Source organism: Lissotriton vulgaris, chromosome 4_1, assembly GCF_964263255.1.
Source record: "Lissotriton vulgaris chromosome 4_1, aLisVul1.2, whole genome shotgun sequence".
Classification (NCBI taxonomy): domain Eukaryota; kingdom Metazoa; phylum Chordata; class Amphibia; order Caudata; family Salamandridae; genus Lissotriton; species Lissotriton vulgaris.
Genome location: NC_141691.1, coordinates 1,398,828,923 through 1,398,855,227, shown reverse-complemented (window position 1 = coordinate 1,398,855,227; position 26,305 = coordinate 1,398,828,923). Strand labels below are relative to the sequence as shown.

Here is a 26,305-nt window from a genome sequence, read left to right as displayed (position 1 = left end):
CTTCCTTTTCTGACTTTGTACATATGCTAAAAAGTACAGCACACATACAAAGAGAGAAAATGGTTTAAGTAAATCTATGCATAGTATTTTATACTGGAAGGGTAGCCTTCCAGTACAAAACCAATGTTAAACTCACTGAGACACCCTTACACCATGATGCTAAGGTGTCTCTGTGTCACACAGCAGCTGATTTCAGTGCTGGAGCTAGGGAAAGGTAAGAGAGTGCCATGTTCCAGTAAATTTGGTGCTCCCGTCCTCTCTCCTTTTCCAGCAGCGCAGCATTTGCGGCTGCTGCACTGCGATTTTTTTTTTTTTTAACACCATTTTTATTGCAGTACCAAAATATTGTGTATACATTACAATGATACATATGAAATCAATGCAGTGTTGTTATGCACATTTGTCCAACGGCCACCATTACACAGCCTGTATGCCCACATCCAGAAGGCCGGGCGGCGACGGCAATATGTCCATCTTCTGCAACTTCTTCCGATTCACGTTGGCTGAAATCACAGGATGACGTGGACCGCTTTCGTATTTTCACCCCGCCCCCTCCCCCTATCAGCAACCCCCCCGAACTCCCCAAAACCCCCCCCATGGCTGCGCTACTGTAGAATACTAGAGAATGTAAGTTCCGGAATGTGCAAGAAGAAATGTAACATTCGCTAAGAGTGTGCTCCCGGCGTGCTATTGGGGTCATCTATATCAGAGTCCGTATCAGCACCCTCTCCAGTGCCATCTCGGAGTGCCTGCACTAGTATCTCCCACGCTGTCGCCCTTTCCAAGGCCTTCTCATCCCCAGCCCTTCTAGCCAGTTGGTATCGCAAGGTGCTTTCACTCGCCACCCACTTCAGACATTCATTGTACCAACGCTTATACGTGGGCCCCCTCTTGGACTTCCAATTCCTGGTGATTTCCCTCTTCGCCAATATCAACCCCATATCTATAAACTTGCTGGTCGTCTTATTCTTAGGCGTGTGAGGAAACCAGTGCAGCACCCCCACCGCTTTGGTATACTGTAGCTCTCTGTCCGTGGCGTTGTTCAGTGCCTCCCCAATCTCTCGCCAATAATCCCTCAATTGGGGGCAATCCCATAGCATATGACCCAGATCTGCCTCCAGTGTGTTGCATCTAGGGCAGGCCGCCTGTTCCACCCAAAGTATTGCTTCAGTTTCCCTGGTGTAAGGTATGCCCTGTGAAGAACGTAGAAGTGTATAAGTTGGAATCTGGCGTTTCTCGTGCTCTTCCGTGCCCTCCGCAGCAGCTGACCCCAGGTGGTATCGGGGATCTCCATTTGGAGGTCCAGTTCCCACTTAGCTTTCAGGGCAGTGAGCGGCTGCAGGGTTTCCCTCAGCATTCGGGAATACAGACAGGTCACTGCCTTAAAAGTTCCCGCTGCCATCATTGTGTATTGGCAGGCCATAGAAGTGGTAGGTTCCTGCAGCCCCTCGCCCCAGTGTCCCTGCATGGCTCCAATCACTGCCGCATGCAATAGATAGTCCCCCCTGGGTAAGTCGAACCGGTCCTGCAGAGCCTGGAACGGAAGTAACGCCCCGTCCTCATAGAGGTCGCCCAGCATCTGCAACCCAGCATCCTCCCAACCCTGCAGTCCCGACCAATCTCCGCCATGAGGTAGGGCCGTGATCATGCCCAGCGGAATCTCCGGTGCATACATTCGCCGAATTCCCGCTCGTCTACACGCCCGGTTCCAGCAAAGCCTAAATGCCTGCTCTTCCACAGACAGGTCTCTGACGAGAAGTCTTTGGTGGAGGGCAATGTACGCAAGCACATGGCGCGGGGTACCCTCGTCCCTACTTTGCTCCGGGCCTCGGTAGACCCTCGCAATCTCTTGGGTAAAGGATTGCAGCTGTGCCACCAAATAATAGCACTCAAATTCAGGAACTGCCATACCCTCCTCATCTTTGGGCCGTAAGAGAGTGTCTAGCGCTATACGTTGCCTACCCGTACCCCAGAGAAACGCTATAACCACCGACCTCAAACGGCGGAAGACGGAACCCGGTATCCACAATGGTAGGGTTCTGAAGTAATACAGCAGCCTTGGAAGCGCTACCATCTTCAGCAAGGAGACACGACCCGTCATCGAGAGTGGCAGAGTGGCCCAGAAGTCCATGTTCCCCTTCAGGGCATTTATGCAACGGGTGATATTACCATCCAGCATATCTGCTGTCGTGTGATATACATAAACACCTAGATAGTGTAGGCAATGAGGCTCCCACCTGAGCTCCCGAGTGGTGAGAGGGCACGGCTCCCCCCGTCGCAACGGGAATAAACAGGATTTGGCCCAGTTGACCTTCAGGCCCGACAACCTCCCGAAAAGCCCAAGAAGTCGCCTCGCCCCCTCCAGTTCCTCATCCGCATTAGCCAAAAACATCAGCAGGTCGTCCGCGTACAGTGAAATGGCATGCGGTCTGGCCCTATATACCAGCCCCTTATAATAGCGTCCCGATCTGGCTTCGGCTGCAAACGGTTCCATCGCCAACGCGAATAGAAGGGGGGATAGCGAGCATCCCTGTCTGGTGCCACGGCGCACCTGATATTGTCCCGAGATAAGCGAACCTACTCGAACCCTCGCTGTGGCCGCCGTGTACAGCACCTTGGTCCAGTTGATGTAGTCCTCCCCCAGCCCAAAATGCCTCATCACTCCATATAAATAGTCCCACTCCAGACTGTCGAACGCTTTCTCGATATCTATGGAGAACACCAGGGGTGCAGTCTCTCCCGACAACCGAGCGCCCAGCAGTCGAGTCAGCCTACGGATGTTATGCGTGGTGTTCCGTGTAGGGATGAAGCCCGACTGGTCCCTATGAATCAGGCCAGTCATGTGGGTGAGCAATCTATTGGCTAAAATTTTACTCAGAATCTTATAATCTGTTGTTAGCATGGATAATGGGCGATAGGAGGAGAGGTCACTGCTCACTCTGCCAGGTTTCAACAAAGGGACCATAAGAGCCTCACACATGGAGTGAGGTAGTCTCCCTCTCGTCTTCGCTTCATTGTAAACCGATTGCAACTGCGGGGCTAAGTACTCCAGATATTTACTATAGAACTCTATTGCCAGACCGTCTAGTCCCGGGGTTTTGTTCCGAGCCATCTGCTTCACCGCGCATCCTATTTCCCCTATTGTAATACTGCGGCCTAACTCCTCTGCTTCTGTTTGTTCTAGCTGTAGCAACTGCAGCCCCCCAAGAAAGGCTTCAAGCTCCTCCTCTCCGCCCACCGGCCCGTTCCTATACAGTCTTTCATAATACGTCCTGAACCTATCCAGGATCCCGGCCTGGGTGTGGCAAAGCCCGCCCCCCTCCACCTCGATGGACACGATTGGATTGCCGCGCCTAAGCGGGTTAGCAAGCCAGGCCAGCACGGCTGCTGCACTGCGATGTGTGAAAAAGTGGTAGATCTGCCCTGAAGAACGCAAAGCAAAGCAATATTCAACTACAACAATAAATGTTACTCATTTTTCTACACATGAATATAGAACAAAGCATGAAGCTGTTTTGTGTGAAACAAAAGAGAAACTGTAACCATATTACAGTAGAGCGAGATTATTTATAGGTCCCTACTAATCGATTTAAAGGACAGATTTATCACCCTGTCATGTCAGCTCGCTGGGAAACCGTCCTGTTCCTCGCATATTTACTTCATCTACTTTGGGCTGAAATGAACTTAAAGAAACCAATGGTGGTGAAGGAATGACTCAAATTCCCATAAAAGCGACGGAGGATCTAACAAGGGGGAACCAGGGACCAGCTAACGTCTTTCGGTCAAGAGTAGGCATGACAGGGTTGGATGGGCTGAGCTCACAATATCTGCCGTCCAGCTGTATGAATTTGTGTTTATTGGATTAATTGCATTGTATTGTACTTTACCATTTGTAGGGTGCTTTCAACACCTTTGAGGGACATTGAAGCACTACCTTGCATAGATGACATAGCCGACTGTGCGGAGTGTGGAGTTGGAAGGGTGTTGTCTTAGCTTTAAGCTTTAAGCCTATGTGTGAAGTGTGTCTATGTCGTGCCTAAAGACCATCGAAATTCAGTTTTTGTGTAATGGGACACAGCACTCAGTGTTACAATTATCAGTTCTAGTGATTTTCTGGAGATTATGTTTAGATACACCTCAGTTTTCACTAGATTTCAAAATACTACTAAAATTACCACCAAAAACCGACGGAATCAAACAGGTCTTTTTGCTCTTCAGAAAGTGCACTAGTTTTTCAATGTATTGCTCACCTGCCAGCTCTCAGAGCACCGTCTACTGACGCCAGTTGTTTCTGCGAAAGCGGGAGTGCCGGTTGGATTAACCACATTCGTCACGCAGCCCCATAGCGGTGGGGTGGAGATATTGTACCTGATTAAAAGGATTTGAGGAAAAGATGTAAGGTGCATCAGGAAAACATTGTTACATTACATGCAGAGGCAATGAATTGTGGGTCACTAAATGTTTCTCATTTAGAACCCGAGAAATAGAAACTCTTGTCGAAAGGTCAGTGGTAAGACTGAGGTATGGTAATCTGGGGGCAGATGTATCATCACCATCATTTGCGATTCTCAAAAAACGATTTTTTAGAAACCGCTATTTGAGAATTGCATTTTGGGATGTATGTAGAAAATCGCTATTTTTTAGCGATTTCTTAAAATTCCTTAATTGCGATTAGCAAATTGATAATTGCAATTAAGGAATAATTTCATATTCATTTCTATGGGCCAGGAGGCCCATAGGAAGGAATGCAAAGTTATTCTCAATTTGCGATTCGCAATTTGCTAATCGCAAATTGAGAATAATTTCAAGGGTGCAAGGGTGTCTTAAGGACACCCTGCTGCACCCCTGACATTTACATGTGTGCGCATACAGCACACATACCTGCCCTAAGGGCATGTATAAGCGCCACATGGCACCTTTACAAATGCCAAAAAGTGCATTTGTAAAAGAATTTGCAAATTACCACTAACTACAAGTTGGTGGTAATTTGCGATTTCTTAGTGTGAAATCGCAAAACATTATTGTTTCTTACATTGCATTTAAGGAATCGCTTTTTGCGATTCCTTAAATGCTTGTGCAAAATTAAGGAATCACACATTTTGCGATTCCTTAATTTTGCAATGCGCTTTTTTCATACATCGCATTTGCTGATTTTTTTTATCGCGAATGCTGCTTTTTTGTGAATCGCAACGTTTGCGACAAAAAAACGGATGATACATCTGCCCCCTGGTCACAGCACATTTTTACTGTTACTATAGATTTTACCAATGGCAGTATTAACACTGTTTATGGAGTTAATTCTGTCACTTACCACAGCCAGCAAATGACTAGTAGTAATGGATGGAGAAACCTCCAGAATTAAGCAGCGGAACTTTGATTCACATTGGAGACTTAAATTCTGAGTGATGCTGAGCCATAATACGATTACCGCTGCCAGGCGTTCTCACTGGATTGGCCAGTGTTTTGAGAGATTTTGATATAGTATATGTCAACCATCGTATGGTGCATTCGCAAGAAACCAAAGACTGTGAAATCAGAAGGAGGAAACTAACTTTGAAAAAGTGATGGTATTCCAGAATGGTTGTCATCATGTAATTTCTGCCTGCTGTCTCAGTACATGTGCCATAAATCAAACAAACAGGATTGGATGAGCTCTTCAGACCTGCACTTAGCCACATTCAGGCTCATTTAGACCCACTATGTAAGAAGTGGAACAAAGGCACCCACGCGTAAACAACACTGCTCTCTGCGGTTAAATAGTTTTTGTGCAAGTTATGATCCTACTTTACATATTTTGCACTTGAAGAGTTGGCGCTCACAGTGTGCAAAATGTGAGCAAGCGCAATTTGCGTTCTCCTTCTAATCTGTGGTGCAAAAACTGACTCGTCTACCACTATTGAAGGTTTATTCCACTTGGAGAAAAGAAAATAGAGAAAAATTATGAAAATGTATTTTAACACATTCTTAATGCCTGCAAATTGTTTCACCTGGTGGAAATTTCACATTTAGCAAATAAGCATTGGAGAACTCCTTCAAACTTCCCACAGCATGTGCCTGAAGAACAAAGATTGGTGTGCAGGTAGGAGCAACGAACACTTGTAGTACTTGTGGCTTACACTTGAATTTAAGGAGCAAAACGGGACTAATAATGGCCTAATTGTGACCCACCAATCCAATTCAGGAGTAATACAAGAGTGAATCACGGGGGTTCTTTCTGAATACCGTGAAAGATGGCCATCCATTTTAAACATGGAAGTAAGCCTATGGGAGTAGATTGCAGCTGTTTAGAACTTAGAGGCTTGTTTAGCCATTGGCTGCTGATACTATATTCTGCCATGTTACAAGAGGCATGCACTCTGGCGCTGGGCATGGGCAGCGTGGGCAGCTGCCCAGGGCCTCGCACCAGCATGGGGCCACGCACTGGTGATGTGTCCTGTCGGTTCCCTGGCGTTCCATTTCAAAGAAAGGTGTCACCTTTCTTTGAAATGGAGGGGCCCCCCTCCCTTTGCCTCTCAGGGATGGTATCTGGATACATAAGGGAGGGAGACGCTCCCTCCAATTGAAAGGAGACCCTTTCATAGACACTGTGGGAGGCCCATTGTCCATCATTTTGGCGCCCCCATAGTTTTAACTTTTAGCCCACAAGCAATTCTCACACCTATCGGACTGAAGGTTTGTGGGCTCAAAGTCAAAACTGTGGGGGGCGACAAAATGATGGACAATGGGCCTCCCACAGTGTCTGTGAATGGTCTCCTTGCAAAGGGCCACTTATCTACATTAGAGGGGCCTCGCACATTCCCTTTTAGCCCAGGGCCTCGCAAATCTTAGAACCGGACCTGACTCTGCTGCCCTGATGGTATGCAGCCAGCCATGTATGGCGGTCTCAGCCAGGCACGGGGGATCATTGTGCTGAAGACACTGAAGTTTTGTTGTGCAGGCTTCATGTTCAGTGCACCCACACAGCAAAGTGTTTTGCTTTTCAAAAAATAAACTCCCAGAAAGCAATGATATGAATGGCCTCACACGCTAGGAGTTTTTCACTTGCACGTGGCATTTTTCACTAGTGCGTGGGGAATTCATTAATCCTATTTGCTATTTGGGATCACCAGTCTTTCCCTAACGGTCCCAACCAGGAAAACATTGTGTGCGGACGTCTGCCGTCTACTGACCGACAGGCCCAATGCCCATTCTTCATAGGTTTCTGCTAAACAGTCAGTTTAGGCTCCGCCATTGGAAACATGGAAGTTTCTCCGCCTTTAAATAAAGCAGGGAAAGTGCAAGTTCAACGGTCAGGATACACTGCCATGGTTGCCACATTCTAAATAAGCCCCTTGATCTTTGTAAATCGGGTCCTATAAGAAGAACCAGCTGCAGTTGTATAGTCCTTCCGAACAATGCATCCTGAAAGATTATTTGCAATGATTCCTCCTTCTGATAAGAGAAACAGCCTAGTCCTTAATGAGACCTCAGAGATACCCCCACCAGAAATTAGACTTTTATGTAAATCAAATATCAGACGCTGGTGGGCTAGGGCAAGTTCAGCTAAAAAACCTACAAAACACCTCCACTGAATCTCCTCTGAGACAGTGGAGTCACCACCACCTGGTACAGCATCAAAAAAACAACTATGCAAGTTTCACTATTATTCAATGCTACATTCCAAAGTGCAACCTAAAATAAGCAACTAAAAATGTATATTCACTGTGTTGCACACAATACATACCTGCTCTTATTAAAGTCCTGCCAGCATGAGACATAGCATCTGGGATCATGAACACCTGAACACATGGGTACTCAAATGATTTCATAACGTCAGACCTTCTTCCCTACCTATATCCTTAAAATTACTGACTTAAAAAGGCATCATGCGTGTGCGCCGCCCCATCTTTGGTAGTGCGGAAAACTGTAACCTTATCTCTATGACCGCTAAATTGTTTCACACATCCTTCAACTATTCGGCTGAGGGAAACACTGCTAGCGGATCAAACATAGACTGTATAAACATAGAATGTGAGGCATCATATTCAGGCCAATCCTCCTGGACATGAGGGTGAGGATTGCCATGTTGCTAATGTTGGAAGTATAGCAAATACATTTTCAATAAGTGCTCCTAAAAAAATTAAGTAGGTGTTAACTCACTTTTCTCTGATATCCGATGGAAGTCCGCCAATGTAGTATGTGCTAAACAGGAATGGATTACAGCTTTCATCAATCACAATAGATTTATCCTCAATGATCGAAATTTTAGATTTAGGGGTAATCCGCACTTTAATCTGAAAAAGATTAAGACAAAGAAAATCAGGATTTGGAAATACCAGTAAGTGCGTTACAGCATTTTTCAAAATCATGGGATGTACAGTACTCTCATTTACACTCCCAAGTGCCCACAAAACAAATAAAAAAGGCGGCCATGGTTAAAAAAGGAAATAATGCATCGCAAGTTCCAGTTTTAAATGGTTGATAAAAAGAAAAGGAGTGTTAAACGTCCACGATATGATAGGCTACGTCCCCTGGCATCAAATGTTTGACCAGATGAGGCACTATACATGGTCCTTACAAGAAGTTGGAAGGAATCACTTATGCGAGCTGGTAGGAGATGCAATGCAAGAGTAGAGTGTTTAATGGTGGCCAAATACCATGATCATCAACATTAACTCTTTTCCCAGCTAAAGCATTAGTGGACTAATTATTCAATGATAGGAATAACTGTAAAGCTATTACTTTCCTGGAGCTGATTTATAAAGTACTGTATATCAAATGACTTCCTTGCTGAAAAACATACCGTATGCTCTTGCCCAACTTTGATGATTTCTCTCTGGCTTCTTGCTCTTTTCACTTCGTCTGAATTCATCTGGTACTGGAGCACGAGGAACCCATCTTCGATAGCGAGACTGAAGTAATTGCCCTGCAACAGCAACGCATGTCATCTCTCTGTAGCATACTGCATAAGGGACTGCCACAATCACAGTAATTTGTATGTCAGTGCCTGACACCATACACCCCGGTCCACCCACTTCCAAAAGAATAACTATGCTTGTGATTTCTGCAGCTGTTGTTTTCAAAACTACATGAGCAGTACAGAAACTTTGGATGAAAGCATATCGACTGATACACAATATGTTTCCAAAGCACGAAACAGAGTAACTTCAATGCCTGTAATTTATGGCAACACAAAATAAATACCTGTTCATTGCATATACATTTTTCACACACAACCAATAAAATTATCTATCTATCTATCTATCTATCTATCTATCTATCTATCTATCTATCTATCTATCTATCTATCTCTATACATATACATGTATATACTTATCTCAAGTGGCTAGCTTGAAAATCTGATTAACTTCTACTAATCGGTGGCTCGACGAGCCCAGTCCGAAGGAGTATATAATATCCAGAGCAGCCGCAGCCCGTGCAGGTAAGAGCGGGTGGGCCAGGTTAGAGGGGGTGGACTCGACAGACGACCATGAGGGGAAATTAAATAAATAATGAATTTCCCCCCATCGTCACCGGTCAAAATCCCCCCGGCCCCACTGCTCTCACCTGCACGGGCCGCGGCTAATGTAGAGATGCAACATTGTTGTGTCTTATTTTTATTTGTTTTTCTTCTTTTGTTTATGGAAAGGAGATGTTGTGTCTGTACCTTTAATCACTTTGCTATTCTTTCATGACATATTTAGTGTTCTGTGTTCTATGACTCATGTGTGCTGTCGTGTCATTATCTTCTGTTAACTGGGCGCGACAGCATCTCTCTCTGTTCTCTCTTCTTGTGGGTTTTAATTATCCTTATTACTTTCTTTAATAAATCCTCTAAAGTCAACTCCTGCTTACTATGTTGTCTTGATTGCAACCAACATCTCAGCGTTACAACAGCCACGACAGCTTGAGGCTCAGAACACCAAGTCCATAGCCCAATAATGAATCATTCATTCGAGCTCTTACGTCATTCTGGGCAAAAAAGAGCAAGCCATTGTCGGAAACTGGTTGAATTGTCTGCTCATAATATGAAGTTCCGCGTGCTGGTCTCGTATCGATGCGCGCGTAGCCGGTCCCCTCAAAGAAATGTTTGTCTGATGGTGATTTCTCCCTGCAACAATATAGAAAACAAAGGCCAGTTGTACTGATCATAAAAGAAGCTTTCATTAGGGAAATATAATTGTCCTCTGCATGGCAGTAGCCACACCAACGAGTTCTACAGGTAATTTACATACTATCAATGCATTCAGCCACCTCTGAGGCTGGCAATGAAGTATCTGCTATTCCCAGAAAAGCACCATGATGTAGTCTGACGACCAGGCTGAAGTCACAAAGTGAAATTACTGAGTAATTGTAATTTGTATTTTTATAGCGCTTACTACCCCTGACAAGGTGTCGAAGCGCTTTTTCGGCAAGTAGCGTGAGGGTCAAGGGTATAACACATGTGGAAGTCAGTTCATAGGGGCGCAGCGCGTGAGGGCGAGCCCTTTACTCTAAAGAGCCTATAAAAGGTTTAAGGGAAATATACCCTGAGAAAAACACACAAACGGGAAAGAAGAAAGATGGAAAAACAGTCATAAAGGGAGAAAGTGGGAACCTGTGAGAGTGAGAAATAAGGGTAGGCAGTGTTTGATAGTGGATCAAAGAGGCTTGAGGTGGATTCCAGACTACACAGCTTTGGTATTCATCGCACTGACATTTAATGCCATAAATCGGGCTTCTGAACAGGGCCTTGTGCACCGCCACTCATTCTTTTACAAATTAAGCACTGAATTGGGAAGATGGCCAACATTATGGAAGAAGTTGACGGTCTTAATATAATACTTAAATATGTTTCTAGTAAGATTTGTGCTCATGAAACAACCTGGATTTTTTGTGAACTTTTGCACTTTGTCGCTGCTGATCAGATAATGGTATGTTTAAGTAGTTTATTCTTATAGTTTCGAGTGATATGTTAATTTAAACTTGATCAAGTCCTAAGTATATCTAGTTTGTCAGTGTTGTTTATAGAAAATCAATAAAATGTTGTGTAAAGAAAAAAATGGCTGAAACTTCTTTCGTATGGCCATTAAGTCAGGTAGTTCGTCGACAAGGTGTAGGCAGTCTACAAAGTCAGTAGACTCAAGTTAATTTTCTCCTGAGAATAACTGGGAATGTTGGGGCATATTATCAAGGGGGTTTATCTCCGCTTTTTTGGCTTTAAAAGCCAAGAAAGCGGAGATAAAATTATCTCCCTATTACCTAGCTGTCGCTAACACCAGTTAGCGACAGCTAGTAGGAGATAGCGAACATCTTGGGCCCCACTTTGCATGTCAGTGATATTTATCACTAATGACATGCAAAGTGGGCGTGTCAAGATGTTAGCGACTGAAAACAGTCGCTAACATCGCTATCTCCTATTACCAACTTTTGGAGATATTCGCGCTAAGCGCGAATATCTCCAAAAGCTTACACCTGCCCCTGAGCAGTTCTTAGTCATGTTATCCAATGGTAGGTGGATAACATGGCTAAGAGCATTAGCTCGGTAATGCATGAATATCGCTGACTTTTCAGCGATATTCATGCATTGCGGCGATTTTTATCACATTTGCGATATAACTTGGTAATACCAAGGTTTATTTGCGGTAAAAATCGCCGCAGCTCAGCGGTAAATTTTTGTCTCTAACCAAGCAATAGCGATAATTATCGCTATTGCTTGGTAATATGCCCGTTGTGTTTTTAAAATGGCCTCTGACTCTGTGGAAGGTCATGACAGCTTTGACTTGTGGCAGTGGTGTGAAGGTGCTGTAGGAGACTGCAAGCTGACACTTGTCAATGATACGGCTCAACCAATGTATACTAATAATCCAGAAATGGAAGTAGGCATTTCAGCTTTTAATCGTTAGTGCACACATGTGTGAATTTTCAGTAGACTAATTCATAACATCGATTTTATGATTTTGATTTTTGTATGAAGAAAAATGTTGGGACTGGAGATAGAATTATTCTAATGCCGCAGCACCATTCCTTCCTTGCCCCTTTCTGGCTCTCCCACACTCACACAACTGTCAAGTTTCTTTTTTAGCTGTGTTTGTTCTCTATTCTTAGCAATTGATTTAGATTTCGGTGGACCAGTTACCCATCACAAACGTGACGGATATCCTGTCCACCCTTTTACAAGTGCATTATATCTAATGGCACTTGTCATACAGCAGACGGCAGGGAGCAACAGGGGGTGACCAGCCCACCGAAATCTAAATTAGACCCGGACGTGTCTTTTTTTCCCACAAGCAATGGACAGCGGCAGGGAAAATTTGATTTTGATGTTTTTCCTGTTAATGTCCGATGGTGTCTTCATTTTGCAATGCAAGAAAATCTAACGGTGGTCTAAGGTCAATGTTTTAAAATGTTTGAGTTTGATGACCTGGTGTGAACCCACATGTTCTCCATTAGGACAAGACCCAGCAGCTTGAACTCGTTTCAGTCCCAGACCCTCCTAGAATCTCCTCCCTACTTCTTCAGGGTAAAATGTCTGCAGCAGTTGAATATCAGGAAGGAAGCCAAAACTGCACAATTTGGCTAGCACATCTACTGCCAGGGTCAGGAGCCCCTGCACACACAAGATGTAATTCACACTCTTTTAGTGAACACTATGAATCCACTCATAATTTTATGGAACGCATTTTGAGGAATTAGCATGTCGTAAATCTCAACTTTCATGTTTAAAAAAAATTGCAGTACATACTTTTTGACCTGTCTAAGCTCACGCAAAGTAATGAGCACTGATACAAGCAGCAGCCTGGCCAATACTCACTCACATTATCATCGAAACATGTCAGGTTGGGGGCCTTGGAATAATCAGATAGTAAATGGCAAACTCTTATGTTCGTCAGTAATAACAGTGCTGGTTAGAGCTTTTTACTGATGGGTGTGAGACTGGAAAGGGAGGTGGCCAAAGAACACAGGAAATCCCATAGTTGTGTCAGAGGGCACAAGAAAGCTAGAACCCAGCGGTAGCAGTGGCAGGACAAGAGTAGGGTCAATAGTATCATATCATTTGTTTTCGAAAGGGAGGCCCAATTGTGCGGTGGGCAACAACTTACATACTTATGTTTAGTTTAAAAACAGCAGTGATTTCCTGATACAAAGGCCTTACGGTTGGCCAGTGTAAAGCCAGTAGACCACCACAAGGTGGGGACACTGGCGCTGGAAGTTGGGGTGCTGGGGGTGCTGCAACACCTCCAAAATAATCTTGCTTGAGTTCCGAGGGTGAATGAACAATAAAGATGACTGCATGATGTGTTTTTATCTTGTCAGATTTGCTGTGCGTTCATAGACACAGGTCAAATGTCAGAATTTTTCTTCTGGTAAATTGCTGGTTATTCTTCTAACATGCAAATTGCATTTATTTTTTTCTGATTGCAATGAGAGAGGATTTTGTAAAATGAACTATGTGACTGTTGCTGGTGTGGAAGAAGGCTGCAGGATGTGTTTTTTTCCAAACATATCACATTTTAAATACCTCAAATTATGAACTGTACAATTATTCCAACCCCACACTCCACGAGAGTACTGTTTGGTGGTCAGACTTTCTTGCACATCTTTTAGGCACATACATACATAGCAAGATTTATTGGTATCTCATTAGTTAAATAAGGAAGGGAAGGCGTCGTAGCCTTGTTTAACCTGTGGGGTGGGGTGGGGGAGATTAGGCGACACAAAGCTGTGGTTTAGGTAGGGAGTTCCTGAATGTGAGCCCAAGTTAGTCCTGACAAAGACGCTAAAAGAGTGTGCTCCTTGCACAGAAGCAGAGCCTAGCACATGAAATGAAGGAAATCATGTGTGAAAGCTAAACCTCTCAGCATAACTATGTGTTCTCAGGGCTGGGCTGGCCGTAGCGGGCACCGGGCGTTTTGCTTGCTCCTGTAGTTTGATTTTTCTCTTCATCTGTAGCTCTGCTTCGGTCTTGCCCGCTTCAGCTCAGCAGTTGTGAAAGCTCCAGCTATTCTCCTCTGGTCTCACCCAGATCCAAAACACAGGCCTTAAGAGAACTGTAACTTGAGCAATGTTTGTGCCTTTGAGCTTTTGACTGCTGGTGCTGTCAGGTACCACTTCCAGAGGTCATTCTCAGCATTACACCTGAGGCAGACAATTTGGTTTCTGGAAGAGGGTACTTTTCCTCACAACCTCTGAGAAAGAGGCAAAGGACCAGCCTCTAGATCCAGTCTTTCACACTGTGAGATATTCAGCTAGATGTATTAAATGGGGTGCCAATATGGATGCCTTAACACAAGTTGCACCATTTGGACCCATTAGCTTGACAAAGCTGTGCTTTTCCTTTCTACTAGAACTGGGATGCTACAAGAAGGAAATACACATTCAGGGACACAGAAGATCACCCTGGAGAACATGATAGAGCAGGTTTCAAAAGATGGGAAGGTGCGAGGTGGGAAGTGAAATTAGAAAACAAAGGAGGTGGAAAAACAAATGAGGGACGTGGTGGACAGCAGGCCAGACGTGGTGGCATGGAAAGTGTATGAACAGTATGAGACACTGGAAGCTTTAGAATACATTCTGCTGCATGAAGGGTGTGGGCCATACAGATATTGAAGAGCAATGAAAACGAGAGTTAACATTTGCAGGACAGTTATTGGAAAAACGATGGAAATAAGAAAGTACAGAAATAGAAGAAGAGAAAAAGAAACACATTGACAGGCTTTGAAGGGGAAGAGGGCCAACGCCTTTCAAAGACCTTGCACCCGAATCAGTGTATCATGTACAATGTTGTGACTTTGTCTACCAATTTACATGTAGTCTGAACAGCCATGTTATTCCTCAATTCTGGATAAAGAACAACTAGGCTACACATTAAACACAACGCATCCATATTTAAGAAAAATATCTGCCCTGGTGAATAAAGGACGAGGTACGACCCTAAATGCCTTAATGCAGTATGTTTGGTATTACACAGAATAAAGCATTACAGAACATGTTGAACGATATATGTTTACCCCAAAAAAGCAGGAGTTGTATTTACCTTCTGCATGGCGTCACTTCGATCGTGTTGAGGTTAAATGTCTGCTTGAAGTTGTATAAACTGATCACCTTCTGGTTAAAGTCATCCAATTCGATACACCCTTGGAATTTAGGGTAGTTCAGTCTTCGGGGAGGCTGTATAAGAAAAACAGGTTTATTCAGACCGTTCATGTTATGTGAAATCTGAACATATCACCAGCCTGCAGTTGTTATTTATTTGTGAAGTTTATTGCAATTACCTATGTAGCTGGGAAACTAGCTGCTGGAGTGAACGCATATACATATGTGCACTCAAGGTATACATCTTTCTGCATGTTGAGAAGTAATTGCATTGTACAACAACAGACACTCACTTTGTGTTGTAGCTACATTACGTTTTTTATACAATGCTGACACAACAGTTTGAATGGTGGTGTTTTTAGATTAGTGCTGATATTATTAACAGAGAGTAGATATGTGCCCGTCTTTAAAAAAAAAAATCCAGAAGTACAATAGCGCTTTCCTGGTTGTGAGGTCCATCGTTAGAGAATCCCCTGGCTTCTTTGCCATGAGTGCAAAACTGGAAATGTAGAGAAAACCAGCCAAAGCTCCTATATGGACTTTACCTGGCTCATCAGGACGGGTACAGTGCAGTTACTGCCTAAAAAGCCCACATGAAGTAGTAAACTTGGAGCCTCAGACAGCGGGTAGTGCAAACATGAAACGTTGACAAATTTAAATATTTTAGTTTTTTTTCTGTATAGTTTGGATAATAATAATACGGCTCAGAGACATTGATCAATGGAGTTTAGTTGCATAAAAAATGCACAACATACTGATGCACCCTAGAGAAGTGGCCGTCAAAACAAGGACACGACTGGTCCAGTACAAAATCCTGCATAGGATTTATTATTATAGAGAAAGACTACATATGATGGGGAGGACCGACTCGCCATTCTATCTTATCTGCAAAATAGTGAAGGGAGTTTCTATCATACAATATGGGGCTGTACCAAATTCCAACTATACTGGAAGAAAATAGTGGAGGAATTGGGGGAGATAATGGGTGCACTTATACCCTTAGAGCTCAAATTCCTTCTACTGGGTATACCTAACGAAGTAGACATAAGCAGGGCTCAGTTGACATTAGTGACACTAGGCCTGGTCGTCACCAAGAGAGACGTGGCTAGGTGTTGGGGGGGGGGGTTGACTCCCACGATGAAAGCATGGAGGAAGGGTATGGACCTCTCTATGGCTGCTGAACATGTGACCTATACCACCAGAGGAGGCTCACGTAAATTGAATAAAATATGGGGCCTATGGAGATGCTGCTATGGGCTAGACCAACTAGATAATGTACCAGGCAATAAATCTCATAGTACCAACCACACTGATATAGTGAATTAAGATATCTACTGCTGAACAAGCGAAACACTTGTTGAAGGTCCCACAAACAAGTAGATCATGTCAGGGATATAACAATGTTGAGATAAATGTTCTCACTTAATATTTATTATTGGTATGATTATTAGATGGTCCTTCCGAAATGTACCTCATGCATAACTGTTATTGTTCTGAATGTTGTTACTGTGCTCCTTGAAACATTTAAGATGCAAAGGAAGAAAAATAAACAATAAAAATATTTACAAAATAAAATAAATGCATAATATAAATGATTTGGGGCATGCTAGTGAAAGGAGGGATGGAAGCAACTCTGTGATGGTCATAACTACAATGAAACAGAAGGTCACTGTTGTGCTTGTCTGAGATGGAGAAAATGGGTACTGGTGGAAAGCAAGCAAGAGCCCTTTATGCGATGTGATGTGAAGCGTAGAGACCAAAGTCTTAGCCAGGTGCCCAAAAAAGTTAATTTGCCTTATGAATGATAGCATAGGTGGTGGACTTTTTGAAAGAAAAAATGGAGCACTGATGACTGAGGGAACCATTAAGCTATCAGCCTCTGTTTGTTGACTCCAACTGGAACAAAACATGGCTGAACAAGACAGTAGGCACAATGGGAGTTTGGGGATTAGACAGCCTTGGGGAGGTCTAAAACAAGGCAGATCCACCTGTGTAGTGTTAATCACTTGCTGAATTGAAGCTATAAGATTGTACAATTTTTCTGTAGTGGGTTGCCTGAAAGCGTAACAAAAAGTAACCAAAAAAAAGGATGAAGAACAATAAATCTCTAATAAAATATTCACCGTAAAGTCATTTGGATATCCTCCAACATAAAAGACAACATTGTTGGGGTCCAGGTTCAACAGGGTTGTTGGGCTCACGCTCCCTTCATCCACTGAGTTCGATGGATTTCTACCAGTGGCTCCTTTGCTGTACATCACAGTTGCATATTGATAAATCCTGGATCCAAAATGAAAAAAGCGGAGTGCATTAATATTAGCAATACATGACAACAAGGGTAGAGCAAATGAAGAAATAAACAAAATGGCTGACTGAACAGTCCTGTACCTATCAAACAAGACTCGGTCCATGACAACATCTTCAAGTATATTTGATACCACGGCCTTCTCGCTTTGTGTCACTTTAGCGTTCACCTCTATCACAGCTTCCCTGCCTCCGAGGTTATAAACGCAAAGGAGCCGTTCGTCTTCTACAGCCATCCCGATGTAGTCCTTCGAAGTCTACATGAAAACAGCACAATGGTTATTGAGTCCGGGGAACATGTAGTGAAATTGAGTTTTGGCTTACAACATACAGCTGTTTCACTGGGCAGCCTTCTGCAAGATTAAGTTATATTCAGGAAATTTCACGAAAAAGCCCAGTATGTGTGAGGTATACTACCAGGATATCTTGGACGAAATATCAATATACAAACAGACCGACCACCTAAATATCATGAAAGCAAGTACCTATGAGTAAGTATATATCTACAAGGTACATGTATGTGGAGTTAACAACAGTAAATCTGTACAAACCTATATATACACTTCCCTCCACAGTATTTTGGTTCATAGTCCTCATTTATGAGAAGCGATGCATCGCTGCGCGAAAACAGCGATGAGCCACTTCTCAGTGTGCCCCCCTTGGGACATGATGGGTGCGTCATATTTACTGTATGATGCATCATGTCGCAAGGAGTTACAGACACGCCAGTATTTCAGACGTATCTGTAGGCGCAAAAGTGACGCATTGCTGGAGAGTGTCACAAAAGTGACCCAATTCCAGCAATGTGTCCTTTCACATGGGGCAAGCCCCATGTGAAAGGACCTGCATCAGTCTTACGCCTGCTGTGAGGCAGGGGTAAGATATTGACGCATTTGCATCTGCTTAGTTGCGACACTTTGTACAGAGGGCGCAACACAGGGCTTGTTTTACGCCACCGATGCGTCACGTTGACACAACGGAAGCGCAAAAATGTTGCAAGGCCTCATAAATAAGGCCCTAAATACTTAGGCCACAATATTTAAGTGTCGCTATATTTCTGTCCTTGATATTCAGACATACAACCATGTATTGGTTTATTACATTAGAATCTCACTCAGAGACTATAGTAGTATGTCTTTATTACAGTTTTTGATAAAATAAGCAATCAATGGAAATTAATGCAGATAGTGAGCAGTACATGATTAGAACAAGGACATACACTGTTTACAATGTGACCTATGGGAATGGTGTGGCCACTATGAGAGTTGGAATGAGTAGTGGGAGAAGGAACCTCTATAATTCAAGAGGTGTTGTTTGAGCAGTTTCTTTGCTGTGGCATAGAAAGCGGTCTTTCACTACGCAGTGAGATGGGATTCCAATCGAGGTGCACAGAGAGAAATACTGTGTAGATGTCCTGATATCCGGAGACTGATGATGTCCGTCAGGAGAGTGTCAATGCATGCTGGGTTGCGAAAGGCCTCGTAAGGTATTGAACGTTAAGATGGGAAATATGTACAGTGTGATACACTGTCCTGCCAGTGTGGTAACTGGAAGCTTGGGCCAGACCTTGCATTTTTGAACAGGGTGGCGACGGTGACCCATAAGCTCTTAAAGGGTTTTGAAGGAGATGGGTGTTGCAGCAGGCGAAGTTGCTGAGGACTATAGTAGTTATATGTACCTTGGTCAAGCTGAACTTTGGTGAGGGGAGATTTTGATTGTGCGAGGAATCATTTGGTTGTCTCCGTGACAAATGCAGATTGTACAATTTCACTGCTGAAATCACAGCATGAGTACTTCACCTTAATGGGACCTTCTAATCAACAGCAATGTAATATGCTAATGTTGTATTATTACCTTAATAAAAACCTGTTTGTGTATCTCAGATTCTGCAGGTGTAAAGACGGTGGTGGTGGCTGAGGAAATAAATTCAGAGAATACTTTTTTATTTTTTAAGTGGATCCATAGTTTATGGCTGGATCAGAGGGCGTAACCAAGGACAGGTGATGAAGATGGAGAAGTGTGGCTCAGGGGTTAGAGGCGGCAGACCCGGAAGCTGAGATCGGCCCTGGACCAGGGTTCAATTCCCCGCCTCGGCGGGTCTTGGGCTCAAAAATTCCACGGACTCGATAATTCTCGCTCCGGTGCTTTCTCAACTCACGGGTTCACACTCTGCGACTCTGGGCAATAGCTTGCTTAATCTCCACAACGGCCCCTCGCGGCGGGATGCCTGGCTTTCACCTTGTGGATACCCTGCCGGGGTTATCTCACAGGGGAATACCAGGACGGGTTCCCTAAGCAAGCGCCGGGAAACCCTTTGTGGGTAGCTGTGCGCTATATAAGCTCATTTACATTTACATACATACAAGATTGAGCTTCTTTTGGACCCTGCAGAGAAAGCAATGACCATATTTTGTCTTTGGAACCAGATGACATTAGGCAGTGTGTGGCTATGCTGCATCCATTGGCAGAGACACTCTCTAAGGTATGAGCTAGAAGTAATTCTACAAGAATTGGAAAGCATTGCGACTGAAGCGATGGACAGCATGTGGAAAGAGAAATATGGTCAAGGCGTGTAGTCTAGGGGTGGAGAGAGAGGAGCTTGAGGTCAGTGTTTGGGGGGCATCCCAGGAGTAGTGGGGTTGGCACAGAGATTGTTGTTGACTATGATACGAAAAAGTGTTAGATGCTAAAATAAGTGAGGGGACAGGCCAGGTGTTATGATGCACATTGCTTAAGCAGGAACAGTGATCAGGCAGTGGAAGGTTAGAGGGGTGGATGGAAGTAGCGGGCAGGACTAATGAAGTGTTAATGGTGGAAGAACGCAGCCTTAACTGACTGCATTTTGTAGATCCTGGGATGAAGGGAGGAGTCAAGGTTGACGGCAGCGAAGCACTAGGAAAATACGTTAAAGACATTGGCCAGATTCACAAAGGGCCTCAGAGCTTGTGGCGGAGGCCCCACAGTCAAGGCAGGCCCTCTGCAGTCCTAACAGGACCTCTGTACTCCAATGACCAATTGCGACGTCCCTGCTATGAGTGTGGGCCCCCGCCATGACTGCGGGGCCCCCGCCACAAGCGATGAGGCCCTTTGTGAATCAGCCCCAATCCATTTAAGGGAGACCTGGTGCTAGCGAGTGGGGTCGAAGAGATTAAATAATATTTCCTGCATATGGGTACTACTACAGTAAATTTGAAGAAGGTAAGAGAGTCTCTCAGATTATGGGTTCACTAGGAAACCGAGAATTGATAGTGAGCTCTTATTGAGGTTTGGCAATTTGTTGAGTGTGGCACCAGAAAATCATTGTAAGAATATTGCCCGACATAAATATTGTGTCCTAAATATCTTATATAAAAATATATCCCCAGTGGAGTTAATAATAATGTAACCCATTGAGCCATTTAAAAAAAATATATATTTTACTGGATATTTACGGTACACGTATTTCTGTATACGATATTCTGGTATACAACTATATGTGAGGAGCAAACAAGTCAGAGGGGGTAGTGTTTTAGCAAATGAGGCCAACCCTGGTTTGCCTAAGTGCTTGTTGATAGGATTGTTCCTACTGTCTTGCAATTCAGACCAAAAATAAATCTATGTTATGACTGTAATGTGCCGCTGTTAAAAATGTGGAAAAAGACTTTGTTGTCTTGTGTTTTTCTGCTCCTGTGCACGAATTAGGGACGATATGACGGCTGCATAGGAAACTACTATGTACTAAGTAAGCTGAACAGAAAACCAGTGGAGGTTAAAACCTAAGGGGTTGTCAATAACGTAAGTTCAAATGTACCGAATTGCAAACATGTAAGATTCTGAGCAGCGTTTGCTGTAATCCTCTGCTAGGAACTTTGAGGAGCCCAAGTTGGAGTTCTAGAGTTGTTCAGGTGAGAGTTCTTGTCAAACAAACAGTTTCCTATGCTGCATTCAATCTTCAAGTGCTCTCCTTGTTGCCCATCAGTGACGTTGGTGTTTGTTTGGGCTCATCCTGTGGCGTCAAGGGGCAGAGCGCCTTCTAGTGTTTAATATATATATATATATATATACATATGAAGAGAGGCAAGGCCGGTTTTACCAGAGCAGCGAAATAACTATTGTCTGGTGCTGCATCATTTGCAGCCCGCCACTGCTCGTTTCATGCTGGTGTCTGTGCCATACCCTTCGCTTATACAGTCCCACGGCTGATACTGCCAGAAGCCTGGCGCATTAGTGGTCTGACAGGGCCACACCACGGGGCATATTTACAAGGGAATGGCAAAGTGTGGCGTTAAGCACAAAATGCTAACGCCACGCTCCGCCACTCAGGGATGAGCCATATTTAACAAAGATACAGCACATCCCTAGCGCTGACGCTAAATTAAGCTGCCTTGCGCCAAACGCAAACAAAACAGGTGATGGACCGAATGTGGATCAATGTCACACATTCATCCCAGTCCAAAGATCTGGGCCCAAATCCATCGTTTTTTTGCACTCCACACCACCCTGGGTTAGACAATGGCGATATGCAAATCAGCTCTGACCCTGTGCCCCATGGGAACAGTCCAGTCCGAACTACAAAAGCCATGTCCTTCCCAGAACGGAATCAAGCATCCGAGGACCGGACCGGTTTCGAGGTAACACCTCTCATCAGCCCGGCTAGCTTGACTCCAGTGGTGTGGAGTGCCTGGGACCCACGTCTGAGCATCCCCAGCGCACTTATGGCGGTATTGCAAACAAAACAGGTGATGGACCGAATGTGGATCAATGTCACACATTCATCCCAGTCCAAAGATCTGGGCCCAAATCCATCGTTTTTTTGCACTCCACACCACCCTGGGTTAGACAATGGCGATATGCAAATCAGCTCTGACCCTGTGCCCCATGGGAACAGTCCAGTCCGAACTACAAAAGCCATGTCCTTCCCAGAACGGAATCAAGCATCCGAGGACCGGACCGGTTTCGAGGTAACACCTCTCATCAGCCCGGCTAGCTTGACTCCAGTGGTGTGGAGTGCCTGGGACCCACGTCTGAGCATCCCCAGCGCACTTATGGCGGTATTGCAAACAAAACAGGTGATGGACCGAATGTGGATCAATGTCACACATTCATCCCAGTCCAAAGATCTGGGCCCAAATCCATCGTTTTTTTGCACTCCACACCACCCTGGGTTAGACAATGGCGATAAGCAAATCAGCTCTGACCCTGTGCCCCATGGGAACAGTCCAGTCCGAACTACAAAAGCCATGTCCTTCCCAGAACGGAATCAAGCATCCGAGGACCGGACCGGTTTCGAGGTAACACCTCTCATCAGCCCGGCTAGCTTGACTCCAGTGGTGTGGAGTGCCTGGGACCCACGTCTGAGCATCCCCAGCGCACTTATGGCGGTATTGCAAACAAAACAGGTGATGGACCGAATGTGGATCAATGTCACACATTCATCCCAGTCCAAAGATCTGGGCCCAAATCCATCGTTTTTTTGCACTCCACACCACCCTGGGTTAGACAATGGCGATATGCAAATCAGCTCTGACCCTGTGCCCCATGGGAACAGTCCAGTCCGAACTACAAAAGCCATGTCCTTCCCAGAACGGAATCAAGCATCCGAGGACCGGACCGGTTTCGTGGTAACACCTCTCATCAGCCCGGCTAGCTTGACTCCAGTGGTGTGGAGTGCCTGGGACCCACGTCTGAGCATCCCCAGCGCACTTATGGCGGTATTGCAAACAAAACAGGTGATGGACCGAATGTGGATCAATGTCACACATTCATCCCAGTCCAAAGATCTGGGCCCAAATCCATCGTTTTTTTGCACTCCACACCACCCTGGGTTAGACAATGGCGATATGCAAATCAGCTCTGACCCTGTGCCCCATGGGAACAGTCCAGTCCGAACTACAAAAGCCATGTCCTTCCCAGAACGGAATCAAGCATCCGAGGACCGGACCGGTTTCGAGGTAACACCTCTCATCAGCCCGGCTAGCTTGACTCCAGTGGTGTGGAGTGCCTGGGACCCACGTCTGAGCATCCCCAGCGCACTTATGGCGGTATTGCAAACAAAACAGGTGATGGACCGAATGTGGATCAATGTCACACATTCATCCCAGTCCAAAGATCTGGGCCCAAATCCATCGTTTTTTTGCACTCCACACCACCCTGGGTTAGACAATGGCGATATGCAAATCAGCTCTGACCCTGTGCCCCATGGGAACAGTCCAGTCCGAACTACAAAAGCCATGTCCTTCCCAGAACGGAATCAAGCATCCGAGGACCGGACCGGTTTCGAGGTAACACCTCTCATCAGCCCGGCTAGCTTGACTCCAGTGGTGTGGAGTGCCTGGGACCCACGTCTGAGCATCCCCAGCGCACTTATGGCGGTATTGCAAACAAAACAGGTGATGGACCGAATGTGGATCAATGTCACACATTCATCCCAGTCCAAAGATCTGGGCCCAAATCCATCGTTTTTTTGCACTCCACACCACCCTGGGTTAGACAATGGCGATATGCAAATCAGCTCTGACCCTGTGCCCCATGGGAACAGTCCAGTCCGAACTACAAACGCCATGTCCTTCCCAGAACGGAATCAAGCATCCGAGGACCGGACCGGTTTCGAGGTAACACCTCTCATCAGCCCGGCTAGCTTGACTCCAGTGGTGTGGAGTGCCTGGGACCCACGTCTGAGCCTCCACAGCGCACTTATGGCGGTATTGCAAACAAAACAGGTGATGGACCGAATGTGGATCAATGTCACACATTCATCCCAGTCCAAAGATCTGGGCCCAAATCCATCGTTTTTTTGCACTCCACACCACCCTGGGTTAGACAATGGCGATATGCAAATCAGCTCTGACCCTGTGCCCCATGGGAACAGTCCAGTCCGAACTACAAACGCCATGTCCTTCCCAGAACGGAATCAAGCATCCGAGGACCGGACCGGTTTCGAGGTAACACCTCTCATCAGCCCGGCTAGCTTGACTCCAGTGGTGTGGAGTGCCTGGGACCCACGTCTGAGCATCCCCAGCGCACTTATGGCGGTATTGCAAACAAAACAGGTGATGGACCGAATGTGGATCAATGTCACACATTCATCCCAGTCCAAAGATCTGGGCCCAAATCCATCGTTTTTTTGCACTCCACACCACCCTGGGTTAGACAACCACAGTGCAAGGGTGCTTGCGTTGAGGGATTGATTATGTGCAGGAAGGTGTCCCTTGCTGCACATAAACAATCACAAATGGCTATTTGAAACTTCTATGTGTCCTGCAATGTACAGCACACATAGAAGTTGTAAAATATCATGTTTTTAAATGATTGTTTATGTGCAGGAAGGGAGGGGAGTGTCAGAATCAATGGGTGTTGCAGTGGAACGCCCACCGCAACACCGATTGTCCACCCCTTCCAGGCTAAGTATAGCATGAAAGGGGGTCTTATTTACAAGGCGGCGTTAAGCCACGTTAAGTGGCTTAACACCACCTTGTAAATAAAGCGAAGCCCATATCGCCACACGAACGTCGTTAAAAGTGATGTTCCTGTGGCGATAGGCGCTTGTAAATATGCCCTCAAAGACTCTACCACTCCTTGTTCAGTGGTTACACGACTACCCCTTGTTCCCTCATTTTCCTGGCACTCACCGTCTTTTACATGGCACACGGCATGTGTGCAGTCCGAACAGTACAGGTGTATGAACGTGCAGGGTAATTTGCAACTCATTTTGCCCACTCTTCTGAGTTAGCTTTTGTTGGCCCCACCTGATTACCAGGTATCTCGTTCATCCTTCAGAAACAAGCACCCACTGCCACTTCTTTTGAACCAGGCCGGATATTTCTTTCATTGCAAAGAATGAGTGGTCAGTGAGGTGAATCGAGTAGCTTGGTTTTACATACACCAAGCGGGCTGGTCTAATGAAGCTAATTCATGATGCTCCGACCACTGAGAACATCAAGACCGGAGAGGACTTCTCGCTAAAGTGAGTGGAGTATACAGCTCGAAATTTCATGCCAAGTTTTGGGGAGAAGCAAAAGATATGACTATTCCTCACTATCTAGGGTCAAAACACTATGTAGCATACCATGGACTTTGCTCTGTTTGTAAATTGTTAGTGGCTTTTACGTTACTCTGCTTTTGTGCAAGTAGGGTTGCGTTTGCCTCTTCGAGGGGATCCCTCTCATAGAGAACAACAGAGAGGTCCTTTCTGTTCGAGCTGTCCTATACGTATTTGGTAGCTGGAGATGTTTGCATTGGTGCAGAGATGTATATATTTCTTTTGCTTTTTTGTTTTTACCTCTATGCCTTTTCTGTTTATGGTTTCCCATTTTTCTAGTCATCGGTGCGCTGCTGCTTTTGTTTTGTCCTTTTATCTAACACGTAAACTGAAGACATTGAAACTGGTATTTTTCCGGATCAACATGCTCTAGAAACACACAGTTCAAAAAAACAACCATTTACACTTTTTGGTTGCAGTACAGAGCAAGGAGAATTGCACAGATCTGTAATCCAAGAGACATTAGCCCAAGCCAGAACGCTGAGATGCAGAGTGGCAATCCCTTCACTTATTTGCTGTTTCATTAATTTCTTCATTCGACCAGTAACACTCCTTCATCCTAACACGTACTCGCCATTATGCAAGGAATAGGTTAGACTGATGCCAGGATCTAATGCTGAGCTACTCAAATAGGGGTATTTAACCGCTGGGGTCTGTAGTCAAGAGAAACCAAATCATCTGCTGTCACTCAGTCAAGGCGAAACCATTTAATGGCCGATCCCTGGATCCTCCATTGCATGGTGATGTCATCTAGTGCATTGAAGCAGTCCATCAGTGGCACTTCGGCCGCCCTCTGGTCAGTCTCCCTGTGACATTAAGGACTTAACCAAACCTCTTGTCCGTCAGGGCAATGCTAAAAACGCACCTTTTACAACTCCACCTAAACTAACTTGGGAGAAGCACAAACTCTGTGACATTATAACTGTTAAA

The 26,305-nt window shown here is 45.0% G+C and overlaps 1 protein-coding gene across 1 annotated transcript in view; it reads right to left on the bottom strand.

The window, feature by feature from the left end:
* Positions 1 to 26,305, bottom strand: part of LAMA3 (laminin subunit alpha 3) — a 1,118,674-nt gene that overhangs the window by 41,513 nt on the left and 1,050,856 nt on the right. The window contains exons 61-67 of the mRNA XM_086917979.1: positions 17,443 to 17,615; positions 17,178 to 17,334; positions 14,996 to 15,129; positions 9,946 to 10,090; positions 8,783 to 8,905; positions 8,140 to 8,273; positions 4,251 to 4,368 (exon numbers count right to left, since the gene is read on the bottom strand). Coding sequence (XP_086774105.1) covers positions 4,251 to 4,368; positions 8,140 to 8,273; positions 8,783 to 8,905; positions 9,946 to 10,090; positions 14,996 to 15,129; positions 17,178 to 17,334; positions 17,443 to 17,615 — 984 coding nt within the window. The remainder of the gene's footprint in view (positions 1 to 4,250; positions 4,369 to 8,139; positions 8,274 to 8,782; positions 8,906 to 9,945; positions 10,091 to 14,995; positions 15,130 to 17,177; positions 17,335 to 17,442; positions 17,616 to 26,305) is intronic.